The 24903-nt window shown below is 28.9% G+C and overlaps 1 protein-coding gene across 1 annotated transcript; it reads right to left on the minus strand.

Moving 5' to 3' along the window:
* On the minus strand, nucleotides 1-24564 carry LOC131605848 (uncharacterized). The gene is made up of 4 exons (XM_058878153.1): nucleotides 23865-24564; nucleotides 23121-23684; nucleotides 174-257; nucleotides 1-8 (listed from the first exon to the last, which is right to left on the minus strand). Exons 1-4 carry the CDS (start codon nucleotides 24562-24564, stop codon nucleotides 1-3), a joined length of 1356 nt encoding a protein of 451 aa, XP_058734136.1.
* Between the last annotated feature and the right edge of the window lie 339 nt (nucleotides 24565-24903).

A 24903-nucleotide genomic window follows, 5' to 3' on the forward strand; every position in this document is an offset into this window, starting at 1 on the left:
TTACATACCTGATAACAATCAACAAATTTATTTACTAATCATGAAGATTGAATCTAACATATCCAATTCATGCAATCTTGCAGGCTTTGTTGTTTCCCAGCAGCACTGATCCACCATCTTGATCACATAATTCTTCAAACAAAATTTTGTTTGGATTATTATCCAAGTGAAACCTGAATCCATAATCCATTCTTTGCTCGAATCTCCACTAGAAACCACCAAAACATCAGGTGATTCATAACCATCTTGAACAATGGCTGCATTACCATTGCAATAACTCTTCAACCTTTAAGGACACACTTTTCTAGTATGACGTTCCTTACAATGGTAACACCTAATAGAAAGAGCATCACCACCATAAGAATTTTGTGGAACTTTACCCTTAATCTTCTCAAATTTACCATCCTTCTTCTATAATTGTCCTTTTACGGACAATCCTTCACCAACAGATGATGGTTTTTACTCCTCTCTTTCGTTCAAATACTTCGAGTACAAGTTTGAATGAACCTCTTTAAAGGTCTGTGATTCTCTTCCATACAAGAGGGTTTCTTTAAAGTGAGCATGAGATATTGGTAAAGCACACAACGACAACAATTCTTGATCTTTATCACTAATGTAACCTTAATATTCTTCATATGAAGAACCTGCTTATTAAAGTTATGCAATTGTTGAGTAAAGAATTTGTCTTCACTCATCTGGAATGAATATAGAGTTTTCTTTAGGGAGCAGAAATTGACCAACAATTTAGTCATGTACAAACCTTCGAGTTTCGTCCATACACCCGTTTCTGTTTTCTCCTTCGAAGCATGTCGTAGAATCTTATCACTAAGGCTCAATACCATGGTGCTGCGTGCCTTCTCTATTATCATCATCTTCTCCTTCTCTGTTAGGGTAACATCCATATTTTCTGTTCCTTGCAAAAATTCTAACAAACCATTTTAAACAAGAAAGGCTTGCATCTTCAAGTGCCATAGACTAAAATCATTCACTTTGATAAATTTCTCAATCTCATTGTTTATTGACGTCTTATTCTCATCCACGCTCATTGCACCAATTTGTTGTAATGAGTGCCGTTAAGAACAAATTAAAATTATGAGAATGATTAAGTTTCTTGAACAAACACAAGAAATCCTTTAGTTTAACGAAAGAGAGAGAAGAGGGGAGAAGAAGAAATCAGGATTGATTATAACTATTTTACTATTTACTTTCTCAATTAGGGTTAAAAGATTATAAGTGAATAACGACAACCAATGCTCTCTCAGAAACTTAAGAGATCCACTCTATTTATAGACTACTAAACTAAATTAAACAACAAGCTAACTTAAGAAATTGAGCTAATTGACTGGCCCAATTCGACATGCTAACAACATAGCATATTTGGACAACCTCATGCTTAAACGAAATTCAATTACATTATGCAAGATTGAGAATTCCTTCGAACCAACCCTTGTTAAGACTAGATTTTGATCCAATTACCACACATAGAATTGCATTAATCTTGTGCAAGCGAAAAATGACCAATTTCTGCAGGTCGAGCTATGGTTCCATTAAGGAAACCTATTTTGTTTTTGGAGCACATGGCGATGAGGATAGAACTAGACTATGATTCATAGTTGAAATTGTTATGAGAAGGAGAAATAATTGTTAGACCTTGATTATCGCTGGGTGCATAAAATATGGGTCTAACACGTCATTTTTTTAGTATTGGGTTGTTGTTGAAAGTATGGTGGTGGCGGTGGAAATATGTGGTGAAAACTATGTAGAGGGATATGTATGCGCTGTTGGTTTCATAATGGGATCAAGTGAATCAATATTAGGTGAATAAATAGGGGTTGAGATAAAAAAAGGAGACAAAATAAATGAAAGTTGTAGGGATTGTGAAATCAGGGTTTGAAGTTGAATAGAAAACGAAATATGACAAAGGTTGTCATGATAGTGGAATTACATTGTGATTTTGAAGATGAGGGTTGTGAAAGTTATGGAATTATGGTTTGAGGTTTAAGATGAACTGAAAAAAAATGTAGAAAGGATAGAAGAAAGGGAATGAGAGAGGAAATAAAAGCTAAAATGAAAGAAAATATGAATCTTTTGGTTATCAGATAGTGTGAAGAGATATAGTGAAATCTTGGGTGAACCAATGAAGTGTAAACAAAGGATGATTTTTTGAGTGGATGGTGATAAAGTTGCAGATAGTGTGTTGAGCAAAATCCTGTTGGAAAAGAGAGAATATGGCACGTGTAGTAAAGTAGATATGAAGGAGAATCATGATTTGATCAAGAATGTTAAAAAATGATTGTGAAGATGAGATAAAGAATTAGAGTTTAACTCTTCTAATTCCATGTTACGCCTTGCACAACAAACATCTTAACCCATTCTTATTTTTCATAGAACATATGCAGAAACAATTAAGAAAAGTACATTTCTTTCTCCTAAGTATTACACCTAAGTAAGGGTGACAAAACAGACTCGACCCATCGAGCATGTGTGTTTACTCGCATTTTTTTGCGGGGCAGGCCAAGATTTTAGGTCTGCACCCATGAAGTGTAAGCAAAGGATGATTTTTTGAGTGGATGGTGATAAAGTTGCAGATTGTATGTTGAGCAAAATCCTGTTGGAAAAGAGAGAATATGGCACGTGTAGTAAAGTAGGATGATGGAGAATCATGATTTGACCAAGAATGTTGAAAAATGAATGTGAAGATGAGATAAAGGATTGAAGTCTAACTCTTCTAATTCCATGTTAAGCCTCGCACAATAGACATCTTAACCCATTCTTATTTTTCATAGAACATATGCAGAAACAATTAAGAAAAGTACATTTCTTTCTCTTAAGTCTTACATCTAAGTAAGGGTGGCAAAACAGAGTCGACCCATCGAGCATGTCTGTTTACTCGCATTTTTTTGCGAGACATGCCAAGATTTTAGGTCTGCACCCATTAATATTTCTGTTCCGTTCCGTTCGCCCCGTTTTTTAACTAGCTTTTGCGGAAGCAGATATTAACATAAATAAAAAATTTGCTATTAATAGGCTTAAAAAGTACAATTCTCGCGAGCCCGCTCCGCCCCAAACTTATTTTCTTACAAGACGGATAAATGTTTAAAACCTGCACCCTTAAATATGTCTGTCTTGTCCTGCCCATTTTTTTGCGTATTTTAGCGGAACGAATTTAAACGGATGCACATGCTATTTGCCACCCATACACCTATGTGAACTCAAATATATAGAGTTGGTCGTAACACATAAATCAATATAACTAATAAAATAATGTAACTAATTATATTTAGTACTAAGAACTTCTGTGTATGAATCAAACAAAAACTATAATATCAATTACTGAATTCCACCATTTAACAATAATTGGAGAAATCATAGTTTTAGATAGAACATTATGAGGACAATTGATTTATGTAACCCACTTCATTTAATAAAAGGTTGTTATTGTTGGACGTTGTTGTATATTGATAGAATTTCGTATTTAAAATTGAGATTAATTATTATGAACATAAATTTTTTACACGATCAATATATCATATAACCATTCATAGATTTATAAATGCTTAAAATAAAAGTTAAATATTAATAAATATTAAATAATCATGATTAATTGATAATGCAATTTTTTTATGATGTTGTGCATACCAATTAAATTATTTAAAATTTAGAAATTCTAGCAAATGTGCTGTATTTTGACTAATAAAATGTGGAGTATTTAACATATATATTCCAAAACTATATCTCCAAGATAAAATTTGAAATAAATCCAGAGATTTTTGCCCGAATACAAAATAAGAAAAATAATTTGAAAATTCACATTTGAAAAATGTAAAATGTACCGACGTGAATTTGCAGACTGCAAATTTCATCATATGTTGTAGATTCTGCAGAATAAGGGCATTTTTGAAGAAAAATATATGAAAAATCTTATAATGAGATCTATCAGTAAATAAACCGGTGTGAATAGAATGTCATATTTTACTCTGAGCCCTATATTGTGCTTGTATTTTGAGTGGGCCAATAAACTAATTGAGTAAGGACACTCAAAAAGGACATTTATAAGGGGATTCTAATAAAATTTAATCTGTCACCCCAAATTTTAAACTTGACACCTTCAATATTTTCATAACGTCAAAAATATTCATATTAAAAAAAGAATAAAATAGTCGAACGAAATTTTCAGTAGTTTATTTAAAATTTCCGGAAACATACATTTAAAATTTTGGTAAAAAATAAAGAGTTTTTACCAAAATTTTGAAATTTTCGGTACAACGCACACATTTCAAAATTGCTGATAAAATTTCATAAATTTTTACCGAAAATTTCAAAATTTCCGTTATAGTTTTGAAAATTCCAGTATAAACTCATGGAAATTTCAAAATTTTTAATAAGTGTTTTTTTTTAAATTTTCGATATTTTTTAAAATTATCTGATAAAATTTTTTATTTTTTAAATTTGATAATTTTAGACAAAAATATAATATTAAAAATATACAAAAGGAGGATGCAAGTTAATTCCTCATATTCACAATACTCCTATTTATTTTTAAATAAGCCAAAAAAAAAAAAAAACTAAATTTTGTAGATATTTTAAAGTGTTTAAGCCTACTCTTCATCTAAAAACAACAAAATCTACTATATGTATAAAGTTGGCATTAGATATGGTCCCCAATTGTTCAGAACTAGATATATTAACATAGAAACGAACTTGAAATTACTTAAAATCAAAGTAATCGAACATAAATATTTCTCATACAATAATTTAATCATACTTCACCATTTAGATATTTATCAAGATAATTTACGAAATACTATTCACTCCATCTCATAAAAGTGTTTTATTTGTATTTTTTCTATGTCTCAAAATAAATGTCTTTTTTTATGATTAATACAATATTTTTTTCCCACTACTATATTCATATTTATTAATTTTCACCTTTTTCAACAACACCACTAACTATAACAAATATGAATATTTTAGTAAATGATATTAGTTTTATCAATAAAATCAACACATCTAATCATTTTCTTAAAAACCATGCAAATGTCAAATAAAATATTTATTATGAGATGGAGGGAGTACATCAAATAACTATTACTATATCATATCCTTTTTATAAGTTAAATTTATTAAATAACCAATATATTAATCAATTTAAAATTATAAATATTTCTAATAGGAAGGAATAAAGCTTATAAACTAAAAAATTAAATTACAATCATAGAATCAATTATTTTAAAATTATTTTAAGTTGGACAATCCTTACTGTAAAATTATATATATTAAAAATCTCACAAGATAATATATGCTCTGAATATCTCTTTAAAGTTGGGACAATCCTTACTCTAAAAGTAGATTTGGTGGAGATTAGATAACCTAACCACATGAGTAAAACTTGAAAAATGAAAATAAAGCAGACAAAAGCAAAAACAATTTAAAAAGTAAAAATACAAGATTGAAAATTGAAAGGTAGATTGCTTTGAAATTAAACTAGAACACATTCATACATTTTCATAAGACACTCTTTTCTCTCTGACGCATATACTTTGAGTTTTTCTTGCAATGTTACAAAATGCGATCTCTAACACTGAATGCAAATTCTACTTATATGAATGTTTAAAATAACTTCTATTAAACGTTCGATTAATCACAACTTACCACGTATCCATTCCATGAAAAATTGTTTTTTAACAACTTCCCCACGACTTTGACAACTGCTTGCAAAAGCTGCTCTTTTCAACTACCTACACCTCGGACTCTAACTTACACAATCTGAAGGAAAATTTGGTTAAGTTCCCACATAACTTTCCTGCAGATTTCGACTATCCCAATTGTGATCTTTCTAAACCAATGCTTTTCGACCCCTCCAATTTTGACTAACATTCTTTCTTTCTTTTTTAGTTTCAACACTCTTGCACCTTTATTCATGCTTTGGTCAAACATTCCTGGCCAACAATTACCCTTTCTTCTACTTCCTTATTTGTCCTCTTACTTTTGAATGCTGTTTACCTTTGACATTATAACTAAAAATTGAACGCATATTTAAAATAGATTTCAAATTATGCAAGAGATAAAATGAAGTTCTTAACAAATATTTAGTTTAGGAAAAAAAAAGTCTGCAAAACACTAATTTTCAATAATTAATGACAACACCAATGGTTAATTAGTTAAAATGTATAGTATTTGATAATTGTTTTAAGTCAATTAGAGAAAAAAAATAAAGTCATGGATCTTTGACGGGGATGCAAGAAGGTTGTCCGTGGATAACCTGTGATGCTGAAATTTATAGAGAAGAATTAAAAAGTGGTGAGTTTAATCCTGAATGTTTTCTTTTAATCGAGTTAAGGTAATTAGTTACACGATAACATGATCAATGTAGCCTTTTATAATTGAACAACAATAAAAATAGGATATGTGGAACTGTTTATAAGTTTTGACATTTAGTTTTTACCCAAAAGCGTGACGTTTTAATGAACAATATTGCTGAGTCATTTAATGCTACAATTTTTGATGTTAGGGATAAGCCTATCTTAACAATGTGTGAGTGTCTTATGTAAGAACTTTGACATAAGAAAATACTGTTCAAAGCTTGGTGTGTCTCAGATCCATGAAATCTTGGATAAAAATTTCAAAGAGGCCTTCTTGGTAGTTATGAACTATGTTATGTTTTCATTTTATAATGACTAATGCACTTTTATGTGCCATTTTTTGTCAAATAACTAATGCACTTTTATGTGCCATTTTATCATGACTTTGTAATGACTTATGCACTTTTATGTGCTGTTTATAATCTATGCAAATAATTTTGGTTATATGTATTACTTTATGTTTGGAAATAACCAAAACCAAATATTTTTCATTAATCTACTAGCAATGGAGACAATCTCATTCTATACATCAGAAATTAAAAACAAAATTCAAGCCAATACATGTTGCTTCTTGTAATCAAAATCAAATATTTCATTAGCAAAATAGCAACTGATACAATGAAAATTGATACATCACATTTAATACAATGTCATTTGATACACTACATATTACATGAACTTGTAGACAATGGAAAACTAAATTCAAGACAACATAAATGCATCCATTAATATGTTACAACTTTCCACACTCTACATATTACGTACATAATAAGGATGAGTTAGACTTCAAGATTTTTCCCCCCGCATTTCGACATTTCAAGAATTTTTTATTGGGATTTTCAATGGTGTTTGAGACCCACATCTTCATTGCTTGACCACATCCACATATGGATAAACTCAATCCACTTGAGTTGCCAATTGATGCAGTTTTGCTTCCATCCATTTTTTCAAACCCAAATTTCTAAATCGAATGAAACTTGAAATGGAGAAGATGGAAAAGCAAATGTTTTAACCAGAACATGATAAAGAAGCAAACGAAATGGAATTAAAACACGATAAAGAAGCAAAACGAGATGGAAGCATAAGAAGATGAATAAGCAAAACAAGTTAAAAATTGAAGAAGATGAAGAAGTGATCAAAGAAGAGCACAATGAATAAAACACAAATTCTGCTAATTAAATGTTGACATATCAATTTAAATAAAGAAAAATTAAATAAAAAGTCACTCGGACGACCAACTCAGCAAATATCAAGATCCTATAGTCAACTAGTAAACAAATGAGCCAAACCAACAGAATATTTACATTACAAGGGAGGAATCAATTTTTTTACAGAGCGTAAACCGAGTGTCGCTTACTTTGCATGTGATAATGTCCGTTTAACCATAAGATATAGTATTCTAGTGGAAGATTATTAGAATATTTTATATTTGAATACTTGTTATATTTCAACAATTATTACGTAAGCATATACAAATTTATATTAATTATATTAGTTATTTATCAAATTAAGATGCTTAATTTATTAAGAGACCGATGAAAGTTAAAAAATTAATTAAATTTTTATTTAAAAATAAATTAATTGGGTATGCACAAAAATATGAGAGAATATAAGGATGACCCATTTCAGAATAATGAGATCACTAATTGATCATCATCATATGTATAGAGTATGATCCATAATATATCAAACACAAGTGTTCATTGATCACTAATATAAGAGAATGTCAGGATGACCCATTTTAGAATTAAAAAGGTTAAAGTTAAAAAGTTTAATTAAATTTTTATTTAAAACTAAATTAATTGGGTATGTACTAAAATATGAGAAACGGTCAGGATGACCCATTTCAGAATAATAAAAACACTAATTAATCATCACAATATATGAGTAATATACGAGTGCTCATTATCTTTTTTTTAAGTGTTTAAGGATGATCGTCGTCACTATCTAAAAGTGTTTTTGACATAACTTCTAATAATTTTATAATCATTGATAAATCAAAATCCACATATTCTAATTTATATGTATGTTCATTGTTTATTTTACTTCCGTGCTTAATTATAGTTATTTATATTTTTTTATTGTATCTTGTATAGAATAATTCAATAAAAAAAATTTAAGGGTCAGTTTTTTTATCTCTAATTTTTTTTCCATTATTTCAATATTTTAGTAGTTGTGAATTTTTATTCATACTAATAAAAAATTAATCGAACATGAATATATGAAATTCCAGCATTTTGGTAACAAATCAAGCATAAATCTCATTAGATTTGATATGTCATCCTCTAATAATTGACATGTAAAACACCGACCAGGTAATGCATAGTTTGGTGAGTGGAAATTGTTTTAAGGAAGCAAATGGTGGTTAGAATGATAGATACACTATTGCAATCAATAAATCTTTGAGGTCTACCATTACCATTAAAATGTCTTTTAAATAATAGACACAACTTAGCTTATATTGCATTGCTTATAAAGGGACCATGACTGTGATTTCACTGAATTTTCTTCCCTACTTTTTTCATGCAACCATGTGCTACCAATTAATGCTTCTATTATAGCTAAAACCAAATTATGTATATCACCTTGAAAACAATATCCTAATTATGTCTCTTTTGGAATTATAAGCACTCTCCCTCTCATGTGTCTGTTAATATGATACAAAACACACTTCATGCATTTCAATTTTTATGGTCCTTTTGTGTTCCTTTTATTGTTGTTGCGGAGTTAAGAAGCAAAGAACATATACCTAGTAAAGGGAATCATTGATTTGTGTGGGGAGAAACAACAGCACTCTCAGTAACTAATATGTGTCCTTGTTTTGAAAAATACAACATTAAATTTTATTCATATTATGTTCAATGCAAATTACAAAAAATTCAAAAAAGCTGACATTATTTTGTCGAGTTCTTGGTCAGTTGGCCCCCAAACATTTATCACACTGTTTTTTTTGGATCAAATTCAATAGGTTCATTACTCAGTGTCACATGCTAAAAGGGGTAGTTTTAATTGCTTCTGAAGAAATAAGTATGGGATTTTCTAGCTTTGATTTATTATGATGTGATTGCAAAATAAATTGAAATGGCAGTAACAATAAGTTAAAGTTTGTGAGTGTAATGCAAGAATGTACCTACGATTAAATTTACAAATGTTGTTCATTTTGTGGTCACAATATGATGATATGGCCCCAACAAGGTAACTATACCTAAACTGTCAGAGGCTATATCGTGGTGTGTCTTTGGATGTGGGTGCAATTCTTGGTAGCCTAATTAGTGGACATTTGGATCTTGTTGGAAGTAAATTTTTAGAATACTTAACTTTAAAACAATTTAACAAATAAAAAACTACTACTAAACTTAATGAAAGATGTTGTTGCCACGACTTTTATTAATCTCCTTAATATCTTGTTAGCGGAAACAAGTTAGCAAAGTCTACTTTTGCAATCAAGAATTTAGAGTTTGGGTGGATAAATAATTTATTTATAACTTAGGTTATGTTTGATAGTTTAGAGGGGAGGAGAGGGGAGAACTTTGAAAAATGGAAGAATTGGGTGAAAATAATAAAAAGATTTTAGGTAGGAGGATTTTTGGGGGTTTGATTTTATTCATAACACTAAAAACCCCATAAAATGGGGAATTCAAAAATTGTATTGAATGAGGGTTTTAGAGCGCTTATGTAAATTTTCTAAATATCTTTTAGGTTGTTATACTATTTTGAAAATTAAATTTTTTGTAATGATAATTTGATCATTCTAAACAAAATCATTAAAATTGTCACTATATTAAAATTGCCTTAATTTGATCTTTGCACACTAAAGTTCTTAATTTTATTATTAAAATAATACAACTCTCATATTTTATCAAACTTACTAAATCTCTATCAATGTTTTTTTTTTCTTCTTCTCTTTCATCAATTTCTGACTTCTTTCTTCCACAAAAAAAAAATTATTGATCTATATATTTTTATATAAGAAAAATAGTATTTATGATCCAAATATTTTTTATTCAAAAATGGTATACGGGAAAAATTTATTCAAAAAATCTATTATTGATCTAAATATTTTTATATACGAAAATTTAATATTGATCCAAATATTTTAGTAAATGATACCTAAACAAAAATAATAGTTGTATACAGAAAAAAATCTATTATTTACGAAAAATGGTATTTATGATCCAAATATTTTTTATTTAAAAATGGTATTCGGGAAAAAATTTACTATTGATCTAAATATTTTTATATACGAAATTTACTAGTGATCCAAATAGTTTTGTAAATGATACCTAAACAAAATTGAAATCTGTATACGGGAAAAAAATCTATTATTGATTTAAATACTTTTATATACGAGAAATGAAATTCATGATCAAATATTTTTATCCAAAAATGGTATATGGAAAAAGAATCTGTTATTCATCTAAATATTTTTATATACAAAAATTTAATATTGATCAAAATGTTCTTGTAAATGATATCTAAACAAAAATAATATTTGTATAGGGAAAAAATCTATTATTTACGAAAAATAGTATTCATGATCCAAATATTTTTTATTAAAAAATGATATACGGAAAAAAATTTACTATCGATCTAAATATTTTTACATACGAAATTTATTATTGATCCAAATATTTTTGTAAATGATACTTAAACAAAAATGAAGTCTGGGAAAAAAACTATTATTGATCTAAATATTTTTATATACAAGAAATGATATTTATGATCAAATATTTTTTTATCCAAAAATGGTATACGGGACAAAATCTATTATTGATCTATATATTTTAATATATAAAAATTTAATATTGATCCAATTTTTTTTTGTAAATGATACCTAAACAAAAATAATATTTGTATACGTATATAAAATCTATTATTTACGAAAAATGGTATTTATGATCCAAATATTTTTTATTCAAAAATGATATACGGGAAAAAATCTACTATTGATCTGAATATTTTTATATACGAAATTTACTATTGATGTAAATATTTTTGTAAATGATATCTAAAAAAAATGAAGTATGTATACAGGAAAAAATCTATTATTGATTTAAATATTTTTATATAAAGAGAAATGGTATTTATGATCAAATATTTTTGATCCATAAATGGTATATGGGAAAAAATCTATTATTGATTTAAATATTTTTATATACAAAATAATCAATTAGTTATTTAAATATTTTTTCTTTTTTAATATTTTATTTAAAATAATAATGTATCCAAATGTGTGTAACAGAACAGAACTCATGCGTATGCACGGGTTTGTTACTAGTTTAACAAATAAAAAACTACTACTAAACTTAATGAAAGATGAAATTAAAATCATTTAGACACCGGCTTTTGTTGCCACGACTTTTAATAATCTCCTTAATATCTTGTTAGCGGAAACAAGTTAGCAAAGTCTACTTTTGCAATCAAGAATTTAGAGTTTGGGTGGATAAATAATTTATTTATACCTCATAGTATAAGGTTATGTTTGGGAGTTTAGAGGGGAGGAGAGGGGAGGATTTTGAAAAATAGAAGAATTGGGTAAAAATAATTAAAATATTTTAGGTAGGAGGGTTTTTGAGGGTTTGATTTTATTCATAACACCTAAAACCCTATAAAATGGTGAACTCAAAAATTGTATTGAATGAGGGTTTTGGAGGGCTTATGTAAATTTTCTAAATATCTTTTAGGTTGTTATACTATTTTGAAAATTAAAAATTTTGTAATGATAATGACTCTTTTATCATTATAAATAAAATTATTTTTTTTTAAAAATGTCAAATATTTTTCTATATTTTTTTAAAAATTCGTTTTCGGAAGTCTTCTCATCCTCTCCAAACTCTCAAACATAAACCAAGTGTTTTTCAATATATATATATATATATATATATATATATATATATATATATATATATATATATATATATATATATATATATATATATATATATATATATATATATATATATATATATATATATATATATATATGTATGCTATTTTTATATGATACTTTAGAAAACTAATGAAAATAAATTGTAAATTTTCACCACCTAAATTGATGTCCATAAATAAATTAAAACATACCTCAAATCTTAGATAAAGAATAAAGGGAAATATCATGAATTAAAAGTTTGTATAAAAAATGTTGTAAGCTGTATTTATAATTTATCACACGTTTGATGAGTATTTCATTTTTAATCTTTAATGTTATTTTTTATGTTTTAAAATGATTGTTATTTTAATAAATAAAATTTGTTTTAAAATAACCGTCATTTTTATTTTAAAATGTAGAAATGATTATTATTTTTTATTTGTATTATTTAATTATTAATTTGTACATTACTTCCATCACATTAATAAATTTAATTTAATAAAAATATAGTGTCTTCCAATAATATTATTACATTTTCTATTCTGTGTGTAAAATTTTTAACGACAATTATTTATAACGAATGAAGTAACTAGTAAATCACACATATTATGATCGATTTATTACAAAACATGAACATCTCTCTGTGTGTAACTTCAGTTATTACTGGTTCAAGGTGACTATCATAGATAAATAAAGTATATTTAGAAATTTAATTGGATTAATAATGGATTTAATTCAATTAAATCTCTAAATATATTTTAAATTTAGAGGTTATTTGTATAATTATTGGTTTGTGAAGATAGAGAGAGTAAGTTTCAATGATGACGGTATTTGTGAAGATGCATGCATATATGCGGTAGTACAACAATACAAATCAGACATTAATTTATTTTTCCAAATGATGATATAATTGATGTGATGTAAATTAAAGGCTTCGGTATATATCTTTCTAAGCTTTGTGGTGGTTATTATTTGTTTTATTCTTTTGTTGTTACTCTTGGAAATTAAACATGTTACATCCTTCTTTCTTTTATAATACATAGATTTATAAGAAAGGTTATTTTTACACCAAATCACACACCTCCGTATGTACGGACACGCTGTTTATGTACGGACGATACTATTCATATACAGACAACATTGTTCATGACTATTATTCATGTACGAACGGAACTGTTCACGGTACTATTCATGAACAGTATTTTATAGTAGTCACCAAATTTAGTTAATGCAGTGTAAAAATTTGGTTAATACATTAATGAAGTTGGTTAATGCAACATCTAGATATTAAATATAATTTTTAGCAGCCACCAAACTTGATTAATGCAGTGTAAAAATTTGGTTAATGCAGTAATAAAGTTGGTTAGGTATTAAATATAATTTTTAGCAGTCATTAAACTTGGTTAATACAGTGTAAAAACTTGGTTAATGCAGTAATGAAGTTGATTAATGCACGTCCAGACATTAAAAATAAACGTACGTACATAAATAGTATTCATCCATACATGAACAGTGTCGTCCGTACACGAACAATGTCGTCCGCACATACGATATAGGTGTATGGTTGGTATAAGAATAACATTTTGATTCTGACGTGATTATTTATCCTGCCTGGAAATATGACAAGTAAAATTGTATATAAATATATTTTATATTTATTGTAAATATGTTTTTTCTTTTCTTATAAATTATTTAATTTTTTTCTCTATTAAGAAGATGGTATGTTTTTATCTATACAAAATTATTATGAACGTAGTTTTAATATCTGTTGTTAAATTAATGTGTATTTTTGAATGATTCTTTTGCAGACATGTTTAAAACGTTATAAAAAGTTCATAAAAAAAAACTCAAATTTGTTTTCAAAGTCGGGATTGTCATTACTTTTCTCTTTATCTTTTGAAATTTAAAAAATTTATATTTAATTCTTTTCATTTTAAAATTTGGTAAATAAATATTTTACAATATTCTAAACATGTATGAAAAAAATTATTCAAAAATTTAAAATTTAAAAGATAATAAAATAAGTTTTAAAATTTTAGAAAATAACATGGACTAAAATTGTATGCATATAATTTTTGTAGAATTAAAATATGTCATTTTTTTTAATAGGGACTAAAAATAAAATTTAAAATATTTATAAGGATAAAAAAAATAGTTAACCCTTATATTAATAGCTATTTTAAGAAGTGTTTTTTTTTAAATATTTCTAGAAGCGCTATGGCCGGCCCCATGTAATTCGTATATAAACTAGAGAAAATAAAATATTTAATGAAAGTGGTAAATATCAACTAATCACTATTATGTATCTCGTCAAATCAGATTATAATGTTTAAATTAATGGTATAATATAAATGAGTAATAAATTTTTATTAGATGATATTATAAAACTGTATAATATAAATGAGTAATAAAATTTTATTAGATGATATTGTAAAACTATTTTATATTGTCAATGCATAACCATTAAACTCTATAAATTATGTATTATCATTATTATTTTTAAAATATATGATTAAATATTTAAGCACCATTATACTCTTGATTTTCTTCCACTAAGCATGGTTTTTCAATGTTTAGATTTACAAACTCTTGTAAATCTCATCTTCACATTTCTTAAATTTGAAAGCATAATTTCAAAATTCAAAAATAATAAATTATTTTGACAGCTTATTTTTCATGTGTTTAAATTATTTTGACAACTTAACTACCACTCATCGCAAATTAAGGAAAGAATATCAACCTACAAAGTACATGACAACTCAAAATTAACTAAAGAAACATCAATATTTAATTTAATAAAAGAAATGTTAATCAACCTAATTGTGTCATGATGTATACACTTAATCTCGAACACTTGGGTCAAAGACAAATGGAAACAGCCAAAAAGAAAATTACAAAGTAGAACTATTGTGATTACCGGCCTAATAAGTTGTCTTACCTTAAATATGAATGGAAACCACAAATTAAAAGTAAGTTAAACCTTTATTCTTATAGAAAACAGTTGTTAACACTTGCATGATAAGATAATTGAGCTAAGGTTAACTTCACTTACCATTCACGTAAAGGGTGTCTCAAATATTGCCGGCATTAAGCAATTAATCACATTAGTTTCTCACTTTGAACTTCAAGATTTTGCCTATATTTGTGGAAATCATTAGTTGACGCCTCCGAAACAATAGTAGATTAACATAGCAAAGGCAAATACAATTTGAAATGCTTTATCTCTTCATTATTATTCACCTTTATGATTTTCATTGTTTAACAAAGTTTATCGACATCAAATTATTGACCATAAAATGATGGCAGTTAAAAGAGAAGCATTAATTAGTGGGTTTAGGTAGCTAGCCACCACCCAATTTTGCCTACTTGACTTTTTGACTAACTCTCCATCATACAATCCTTCTTTCCATCAATTATATTTCTTCCTATCTCATGTTCATAAATATAAAAAAAATATATATATATATATATATATATATATATATATATATATATATATATATATATATATATAAAAGAGATTCACGGCCTCCAATAATAAAAAATTAAGTATTAAAGGTAAATCATATTAATTGTTAAAATATATTTTTTTTATATTTAATCATTTTACTTAAAGTATTTTTAAAAATTAGGTAAAATATTTTGTCTTCATTGACATCTATATAAAAATTTCAATTAAATTCACATATTTATATTTCCTTCGTATACTCGTACACCATAATATCTACCTACCTAATTGTTGATCTTCTCCAAGATGTTTATCACTAAATAACAAAAACAATGAAATGAAAAAAGTTAAATAAACAGAAATATATAGCATAATAATTAATTGTTAAAAGTGAAAATAACAGAGAATGTTATTAGCTAGATAGGTAGTAGCTTGAAGCTTACTCAAAAACATGGGGCCATGATGAGTTGAATGAGCACGTGAGTGAGATATTATTCTGTATACGAGGAAGCCAAAATGAGAAGCTAAATGCGTTTAAGCAACTCAAACAAACATTGGTTCCCTTTCTTCAATCCTATTTATGGTTCGTTACGCTAAAAATGTTGCAAATCTCAATTACTTATCATATGTACTACTCTTCTATTTCTACCACTGTAGTAGTTTGAAGAGCATATTCAGGAATAAACGAATGACATAATTTTACGTTACTTGAAACCGACACCACGTTTTATTGTAATCTAACAATTGTGTGTGTTATAATTTTTCAAACTGTAATCATTTTGCCAAGGGTTCTTTCCTGATTTGGCCTATTTACTCTCATTTGATCCTAATCTAGCCAGCAAACAAGGTTTGTACATATCCGATTGATTTTCTCATTTCATTGCACATGCCGAATTTGAAGTGGCTTTGGCTGCATGCCTTAGCGTAAGTAACTGGTATTTATTAATTATTGTTAATCTAAATTATAATTCATTGATATATTTAAAATCGAAATTTTAATCTCATTGTGTTTTAAAAACCAGACCGGTCATCAAATCGGTGAGGGTACTGGGTCACTGGTTTATCGGTCGAACCACTGGGTTACTGGTCGAACCGCACGACCAAACCGGATTAAACCGGATAACTCAGTTGAATAGACCTGTCATTATATAGGTATAAAACCGGTCAAACCGGATGATTCAGTCTCTAAAAAAATATAACTAGCTTTTAAATTTTTTAAAAATATCATCTCATAAATTTACAATTTCATAACTTAAATTCAAATTTTAAACAAAGGTATCACACATAACAAAATAGTAAAAAATTACAAAGTCTAATTGCAAACAAAGTCTAATTACAACATAATCTAAACAAAGTCTAATTAGAACATAATCTAATTGAATAGTTTATAACAAAATAATTCCAATGTGTACCAAATTTAATTCAAAATAGGATCTTTCTAAAAAGAAAATCAAATAAAATTCAATATGTTTATGCTATTTAAGAAAATTTAATAGCAAAGATAACAAATAGACAATAAAGTTTTTAATTTGTCACTAACGAAAAAAACTATGTGAGAATGCTATTTAAGTAATACACTGTTAAATATATTAAAAAAAAAGTTAAAAAAAAAGTTTAGAAGAAATGTTAAAAAACAATTAAATTGCCGGTTTTCATCGGTTCCCACCAGTTTGATGACATATCCGGTCCGACTATTGAACCAGACCAGTTACCTGGCCGGTTCCCGGTTCGACCGGTCCGACCGGCCTGTCCGGTTTTTAAAACACTTATTTTTGATGTCAACCTAACTGATACGGAATATATTATTTTATTAAGTATATCAAAAATTTATACACATATTGATACCTATTTGAGGTGTACTATTTTTATACCTAAATTCACACCTAAATACTTACACCAAATTTTGTACGGTGTTTTTAAAAAATATAAACATACATTTTATGAACAATGCGTGAATAATATCATTGAAATGTGCTAGTGAACAATATATAAACAGTATTTTTAAAGGTAAAATAATGTTAATTAATAAAATATAAAAAATTGGTTAATAAAGTAATGAAGTTGATTAATATATATTTAAATATTAAAAATAATTTTTAGTAGTAAAACAAAATTGGTTAATGAAATATAAAAAATTGATTAATGAAATTATGAAATTGGTTAATAGACTGAGATTTTTAATAGTTATGAAATTGATTTATGAAATTTAAAATGTTGGATAATGAAGCTATAAAGTTGGTTAATCACATAATTTTGTTTTTATATTTGCTCATTCTAAAAAGAAATAATAATAAATATCTTATAAATATAAGAATAAGGCGTAAGAATAACATTTTTCTACTTGTTTAGTGTGACTGGTAACCGTCTCTCTTAACTTTTATTAAAACCGACATTAAAGTCCCTATAATTAATATAAATATAGCAACCATACAATAAAACTTAGTTAGATGGTAGAATAGGGAAAAAAAAATAGATAATTAGAGATGACAACATGAATTAGGAGGTACGAGACTTTAAAACTAATTAATTAGAGGATAGCATGGCATCAGCCATAACATCAATGGAAATAAAAGTATAGTCCCACGCTAATCCCGGTATTTTTGGTAAGGGTTAGTCACCGACCAAACGTTGCAAAACATTTATTGCAAATGTCATTTTACTCAGGGGCACACTTATTTAATAAAACTGTTGGTCCTGTATAAAACATTGAAACTTTAGCTTTTGTTGTTTTTACTAAAACCAGTTTTGCCTAATCAAATCCCACTTTTGTTGTCATGTCTACTGTGTAGTCAATTATATATATATATATATATATATATATATATATATATATATATATATATATATATATATATATATATATATATATATATATATATATATATATATATATATATATATATATATATATATATACTATTTGGAACTTTTCTTTACCTTCCATCAACTAGGCACTTTGTCATAATTGAAAGGTTGACATTAATAGTGGTGCGTTGTATTTACTCAGCTAGTGAGTGATACATGTTTCTAAACGATCATAGTTCTTTTTAATTTTTGGATTTAAGTTGTTTATTTTCTTCTTCTTGACCTAGCTACTTGAAGAAATGTGTTGCATCCTAGCTAGCCTAGTTGTACTTAGGGGTGATTGTATCCGAACCAATCCAAAAGGAAAACCGCAAATCGAACCAATCTAAACCGAAAACCGCAAAAACCGCGTTTGGTTTGGATGATTTTTGAGCCGAACCGCACGGTTCGGTTCGGTTTGCGGTTTTCATTTCCCAAAACCGAACCAAACCGAACTGAACCACATATTTAACTAAACTTTTGAATTTCTATAATTAATTTATTATATTTCCAATCCAATTATAATACTGTACACTCACGTCACGTGACTCACTATTCCTTCATTCTTCCTTCCTATTCAACATTTCAACTTCATTCTCTGATTTCTCTCTCACTCATTCTAGAGAAGCATTTGGTGTATATGTAGTACTGATAATATTTAGTCCTGAAGTTGTAATGTTGTATTAATATTTAGAACTGAAGTTATCTGATACTTGTATATGTAGTATGTAGTTTATTAGTATGAAAAACTGTATATATAGTATGTAGTATGAATAGCTGAAGTTATATTAGTAATTTAGTATGTAGTATATGTAAAATACATAGAATGGTACTGTAAAATACATGATACACTTATATGGTAGTAATTTTGGTGTAAAATACATGTATGGAGGAATGAATTATTTTGGTGTAATTAGTATGAAAAACTTTTTTTTTAATGGTACTGTAGTATATGCAATATATGTATGGAAGAATGAATTATTTTCTTTTTTTTTTTATTTCAGTACATTTTTATTTTATGGTGTAAACCGCAGCCCACCGAACCGATCCTAATCGCATTGGTTTGGTTTGGATTACTTTTTAAAAATTAACCGAACCAAACCGAACCGCATGCATTTTTATCCCGCGGTTAGGATGACTTTTATACTTAAAACCGAACCAAACCGCACCGCAAACACCCCTAGTTGTAGTAGTTGCTTAGACCTGCATGAATATTCCCCATTGCACTAGTCAGAGTTAAATGATTGGTGTGTGAGAGGATGAGGTTTGAGGATTTTTTTATCAATATACCATAAAAATGAAAACAAAATATCAATACGATACAAATCGAAAAAAAAAAATAAATCAAAATGCCCTCTTTTATAGTTGGAGTTTGTCCAACTTTTAACTAAATTTTTTTTCTTCATAGGTTCGTCCAAACATTGGACGAAAGCTTGAAAAATTCCAAAAATTACAGAAAATTTTTTAAGTCGGTTAAACAGAAAACCTGACTTAACAAGTGTAGAACTTAAAATTTTTACTTGTTAAGTCAGATATCTTGTTTAACCAACTTAACTAATTTTTTACAATTTTTCAAATGTTCGTCCAACGACTGGCCGAACCCCATTCTTTATAGGGTCTGTTAAGGGTAGGACGAACTCCAACTGTAAAAGAAGATATTTTAGAATTTTTTTTTCAATTTGTGGCATATTGGTATTTTGTTTTCAGTTTTGTAAACATTTGATAAAAAAAACCGAGGTTTGAAAATTGTAATGATGCTCTTCCACTCACACGTAATCTTAACCTTCCTATTTTCTTTTTACTATAACTATTTGTTTATACTATAACTAGCAAAATGCCAAAATACTTGTGGGGATGCACGAATAAATTTATTTAATACAAGTATAATATAAATTTTATTTATATATAATCATAAAATAAATAATAATAATAATAATAATAATAATAATAATAATAATAATAATAATAATAATAATAATAATATAAAACTCAATTGCATTAAAGAATCTTATAAAAAACTCGTGAAATAGAGAAAGGAAAAAAGGAAAAAAGTAAAAAACTTTAATATTTAAAAATAAGAATTTTGTATTTTAAATAATGAAAAATTGTTAATCAAATTAAAATAAGTATTTTTCTGATAGTTTCCTGTGAGAAAAAGAGAAATTTTAACATTTAAAAATAAGAATTTTGTGTCTCAAATAAAGACAATTGTTAATTAAAATAAAATAGGTATATTGTTGAAACTGGCCCGTGAGAAAAAAAGAAATTTTGACATATGAAAATAAGAATTTTGTACCTCAAATAAAAATAAAATAGATATTTTGCTGATAGTGACCCGTAAGAAAAAAAAAATTTGACATTTAAAAATAAAAACTTTGTGTTTTAAATAAAAATATTTGTTAATTAAATTCAAATAATTATTTTGTTGATAGTAATATGTGAAAAAAGATAAATTTTGATTGAAAATAAGAATTTTATATCTCAAATAATAAAAATTATTAATTTTAATAATAATAAATAAATTAAATTTATCAAAAAAACAAAAGTAAATGGTGAGCGTAAAGATAAAATAATTAGGTAGAAAAGAAGATGAAATAATAAAATAAAAAGAGAAAGAAGTATGAGATGGTGAGTGGAAAGTGATAAGTAGAGGAAAAAGTGAAAGTTAAAAAAGTATCAGATAGAAACTTGACATTTGGCAGCATTTGATTGAATTAAGGTGAATCAATTGCGAGACTATGTTTTTACTATTTTAACCTTTGGCAAGTGTAAAAAAAAAATTAAGTGAATGATATTATTGGGAGTTTGCATTCATGTTCTTTTAATAGATAGATTGTAGGATTTAGTTGAATGAAGGTAAATTGATCGGGAGATTAGAGTTTTACTATTTTAACCTTTTGCAAGTGTAAAAATTTAAAATAAAGGATATTATTGATTGTTTGCATGCATGTTTTTTTAATATATAAATAGTTGGGACTCAATATTTACCTCAAAAAATTTCAAATAAGAATCTTTCAACACAATTTTAAAATACTTAAGTTTTAAACAAAAGTTTCTTTCGTGGCTAGGACTACGTGAAAATCGGAAAAAAAATCCAAATAACCATGTTTAAAAAAAAATACACAAAAAACCAGGTTTTCAGGAAAATTACCTGTATGACCACGTTTGGGAGGTGGTCTCCACGTAGGAGCCACCTCCCGTGGCGCAAACACCAAAACATTTCTTCATATGCGCCACCTGGGGTGGCGCCAACTTCTATTTTTCTCTTTTAAGCCACCTTGGGTGGCGCATAGGTGTAGTATCCTTTTTTTTTTTCGTTTTTTTTTTTGTTTTAACATATATGTTTTGTTTAATTTTTTTTTTAAATTGTGTTTATTTTAACATATTTATAAAATATATGTGTTAAATTAGCGCAGATAAGATCAGTGAATCAGCTAACACGAGCGTTCATGGAAAACATTAATTCATTCATTAATTAAAAGGTACATTGAAAATAACCAACAAAAAAAACTAAAACATCTAAGAAATTACTACGGTTAAAACAACGTCATTGGGTCCATGCATCATTTAAATGCAATCAATGTCGTATTCCACGTTATCCCAGAAACTTATCGTTGCTCCAGTCACAACATCGACCCTTGTTTTAAGCCTCTTGATGCTTCTTATTTGTTCGCCTGATTCGTACTCCCCCTCTAAAAAAGTCATGAGAGTCCTCTTGAGTTGCTCGACGGAAGAGATATTCCAAAACATAACCGGCATGGGAGGTTTAACGGGAGAGAATATGACATGTCAGTTCCTTCTGCGATACTCCGGTTCAGGTTCGATACGCCATGTTGATCTCTGGGGTGGCGGCTTTGTTGTCCGGTGACATCCATCTGGCCGAATGCGAGACATTGTTGTGTTTGTGTAATTATTTGGTGTTTGGAGTTTGTGCTTCTGTGTGTAAACTCAACCCTAGGAACCCCTAATTTATAATAGTAGTGGGTAGAAAAGGAGTACTGTTGCGTACTGTTTACAAGCACGCCTAACTTGTATGATAAATGAAGGCACACTAATCAATGCATGGCTTGATGGGACTAGACGAAAGCATGCGTATTTGACTGTCCAAAATACAGACTGAAAGTATGGGTCATGAAGACAATTTCACTACAAGACAAATACATAACTTGTTGATTTAATAAGAGAAAATACAAATACATGAGCGGTACAAATACATAAGCGGTACAAATACAAATGCAAATACAAATACTTAAGAAGTACAAATACAAATACAAAATACAAATGACATACAACTAATTGTTGGTGGAGGCTGATCCACGGTTAGGACAGGTATTTTTATTGTGCCCGACTTCACGACATATGCCACACTTTCGTACCATTTTCTCATGACCCATCTTGGTTCTGATCCGGGTGCTGTTTGGTCGACCTCTTTTCTTTCTCCGCATGTTGTCATTATGCCAAACCACGTCCCCTTCATACGCAGGCCAATAATCCTCCTTTGCCATCACTTGAAATGCATTGTTGTACACTCCGAGCAAGGTTTCCGCCTTGTAAATGGGAGATAAAAGTGCTAACGGATCTTGATGCGCATACGAACATGCTGCAATTACATGAGAGCATGGCATGCGAAAGGCTTGAAATTTTCCGCAATCGCACCACCCTTCGTCTGTAAGAACCCTGTATTGTTGTCTCGGAAGGCCCTCGTTATGGTCAATCGTTTCTTTAACACTGAAGGTCCTGTTGAATCGATTGAAAGATGTCACAATGTGGCTGTTGGCTTTGGCAGATTGCTCTTTCATGAATTTGACGCATGTTTCGCTGAATACTTGTCCAGATTCTAGAACTGCACTCCAACGCTCACCTCTTCTTGCGAAAAGAGAAGCCATCCTATAGTATGTTGCTTCCACCAAGGCAGTAATCGGAAGGTGTCTGATGCCCTTAAACACTCCGTTCATAGACTCCACAAGATTCGTTGTCATGTGCCCCCATCGCTTGCCGTTGTTGTATGATCTGGTCCATTTCTCTCTAGCAAGATTGTCTACCCATCTGCCTGCATCTGGATTTGCTGCTACAATTTCATGTCGATAATATTGGGACGTCGGTTGAGTCAATGCATATCCGGCATTGACAAGAGTCTTCCGAAGAGCCCTGTCCTTTATCTCTCGCATGAAATTTTGAGCAATGTGTAGAATACAGTAAACATGCGTTGAAGGAGGGTTTTGTCACCCGTTTGCTGGATTGTTGTACGCACTCTCGATGGAAGCATGTCTGTCTGAAATCAAACAGAGTCCAGGTTGGGGGGCAACGTGTGTCCGAAGATTTCTGAGAAAGAAACCCCAACCTCCAGCAGTTTCTCCTTCCACAAGAGCGAACGCAACAGGAAAAATGTTTCTCCTTCCGTCTTGTGCCACAGCCATCAACAAGGTGCCTTTATATTTTCCGTACAACCAAGTTCCATTTATTTGAAGAATTGGTTTGCAATATGCAAATCCTTGAACACATGGGCGGAAAGCCCAGAAAAGCCTGTGGAATATCACATTTCCTAGAAGGCACGTTCCGTCTGGAGATTGTGCCGGAAGGGTCTCTAAAATAGTAACGGTTCCAGGAGCATAAATTTGAAGCGCATATAAGATACGTGGAAGTCGTTTGTACGAATCCTCCCAATTTCCATACACAATTTCGATCGCTTTGGTCTTCGCCAGCCACGCCTTTCTATAAGACGGAGTGTAATTGTAAGTTGCAACGATATGAGAGATTATCGTTTTCACCTTTAACGATGGATCTTTGTCAACTAGGGGCAAGATTTCTTGACATATAATGTCATAACTTAGCTTACGGTGGTCTTGTGAAACATTTGTGTTAACACACGTGTGATCTTGGGAAATATATCCTATCACCCATGAATCACTTCTCTTCCTGTATGATGCATGCAACCTGAATCCACAATCAGTGTTTCTACACTTAATTTTGTACCTCTCAACGTTGGCGCGATCAACTTTAAAATCAACATTGTTTGCCATATGAAATCTTTTTATGGCCATGATACATGCCTCCTTTGAACGAAATCTGTCTCCTTCTTTTAACCGTTGATCCCCATCAAAATTCAAGTAAATTTGATAGTATTAGCAAGATTAGGAAATATAGTTGGGGGTCTGCCGTTTTGGCGATGTTATACCAATCGCTTTGTAAGAACGCGGTTGCCGACAAGTTCACCTTCTATGGATGTGTGTTCCTCCTACAAGTATGGGGTTGGTGGAGACTGCCTATGCTATCCCCTACAGGCAGGAACAACTACACGTTCCCTTATGCAACAAGGTACGTCTTTTTCAACGCTATCCCTTGAATGCTAACTCTTTTTTACATAAAAATCTGAAATGACA

This window comes from Vicia villosa, linkage group LG5 (genome assembly GCF_029867415.1).
Source record: "Vicia villosa cultivar HV-30 ecotype Madison, WI linkage group LG5, Vvil1.0, whole genome shotgun sequence".
Classification (NCBI taxonomy): domain Eukaryota; kingdom Viridiplantae; phylum Streptophyta; class Magnoliopsida; order Fabales; family Fabaceae; genus Vicia; species Vicia villosa.

What these genes read in the sequence shown, in the direction of transcription:
- LOC131605848 (XM_058878153.1), bottom strand. Translation starts at nt 24,564, where the DNA reads ATGGCCATAAAAAGATTTCATATGGCAAACAATGTTGATTTTAAAGTT. An exon ending in GGAAGGAGAAACTGCTGGAG is followed by an intron (nt 23,685 to 23,864) that starts GTTGGGGTTTCT and finishes ATTTCATGCGAG; the next exon opens with AGATAAAGGACAGGGCTCTT. An exon ending in CTCTCATGTAATTGCAGCAT is followed by an intron (nt 258 to 23,120) that starts GTTCGTATGCGC and finishes ATGGTAATGCAG; the next exon opens with CCATTGTTCAAGATGGTTAT.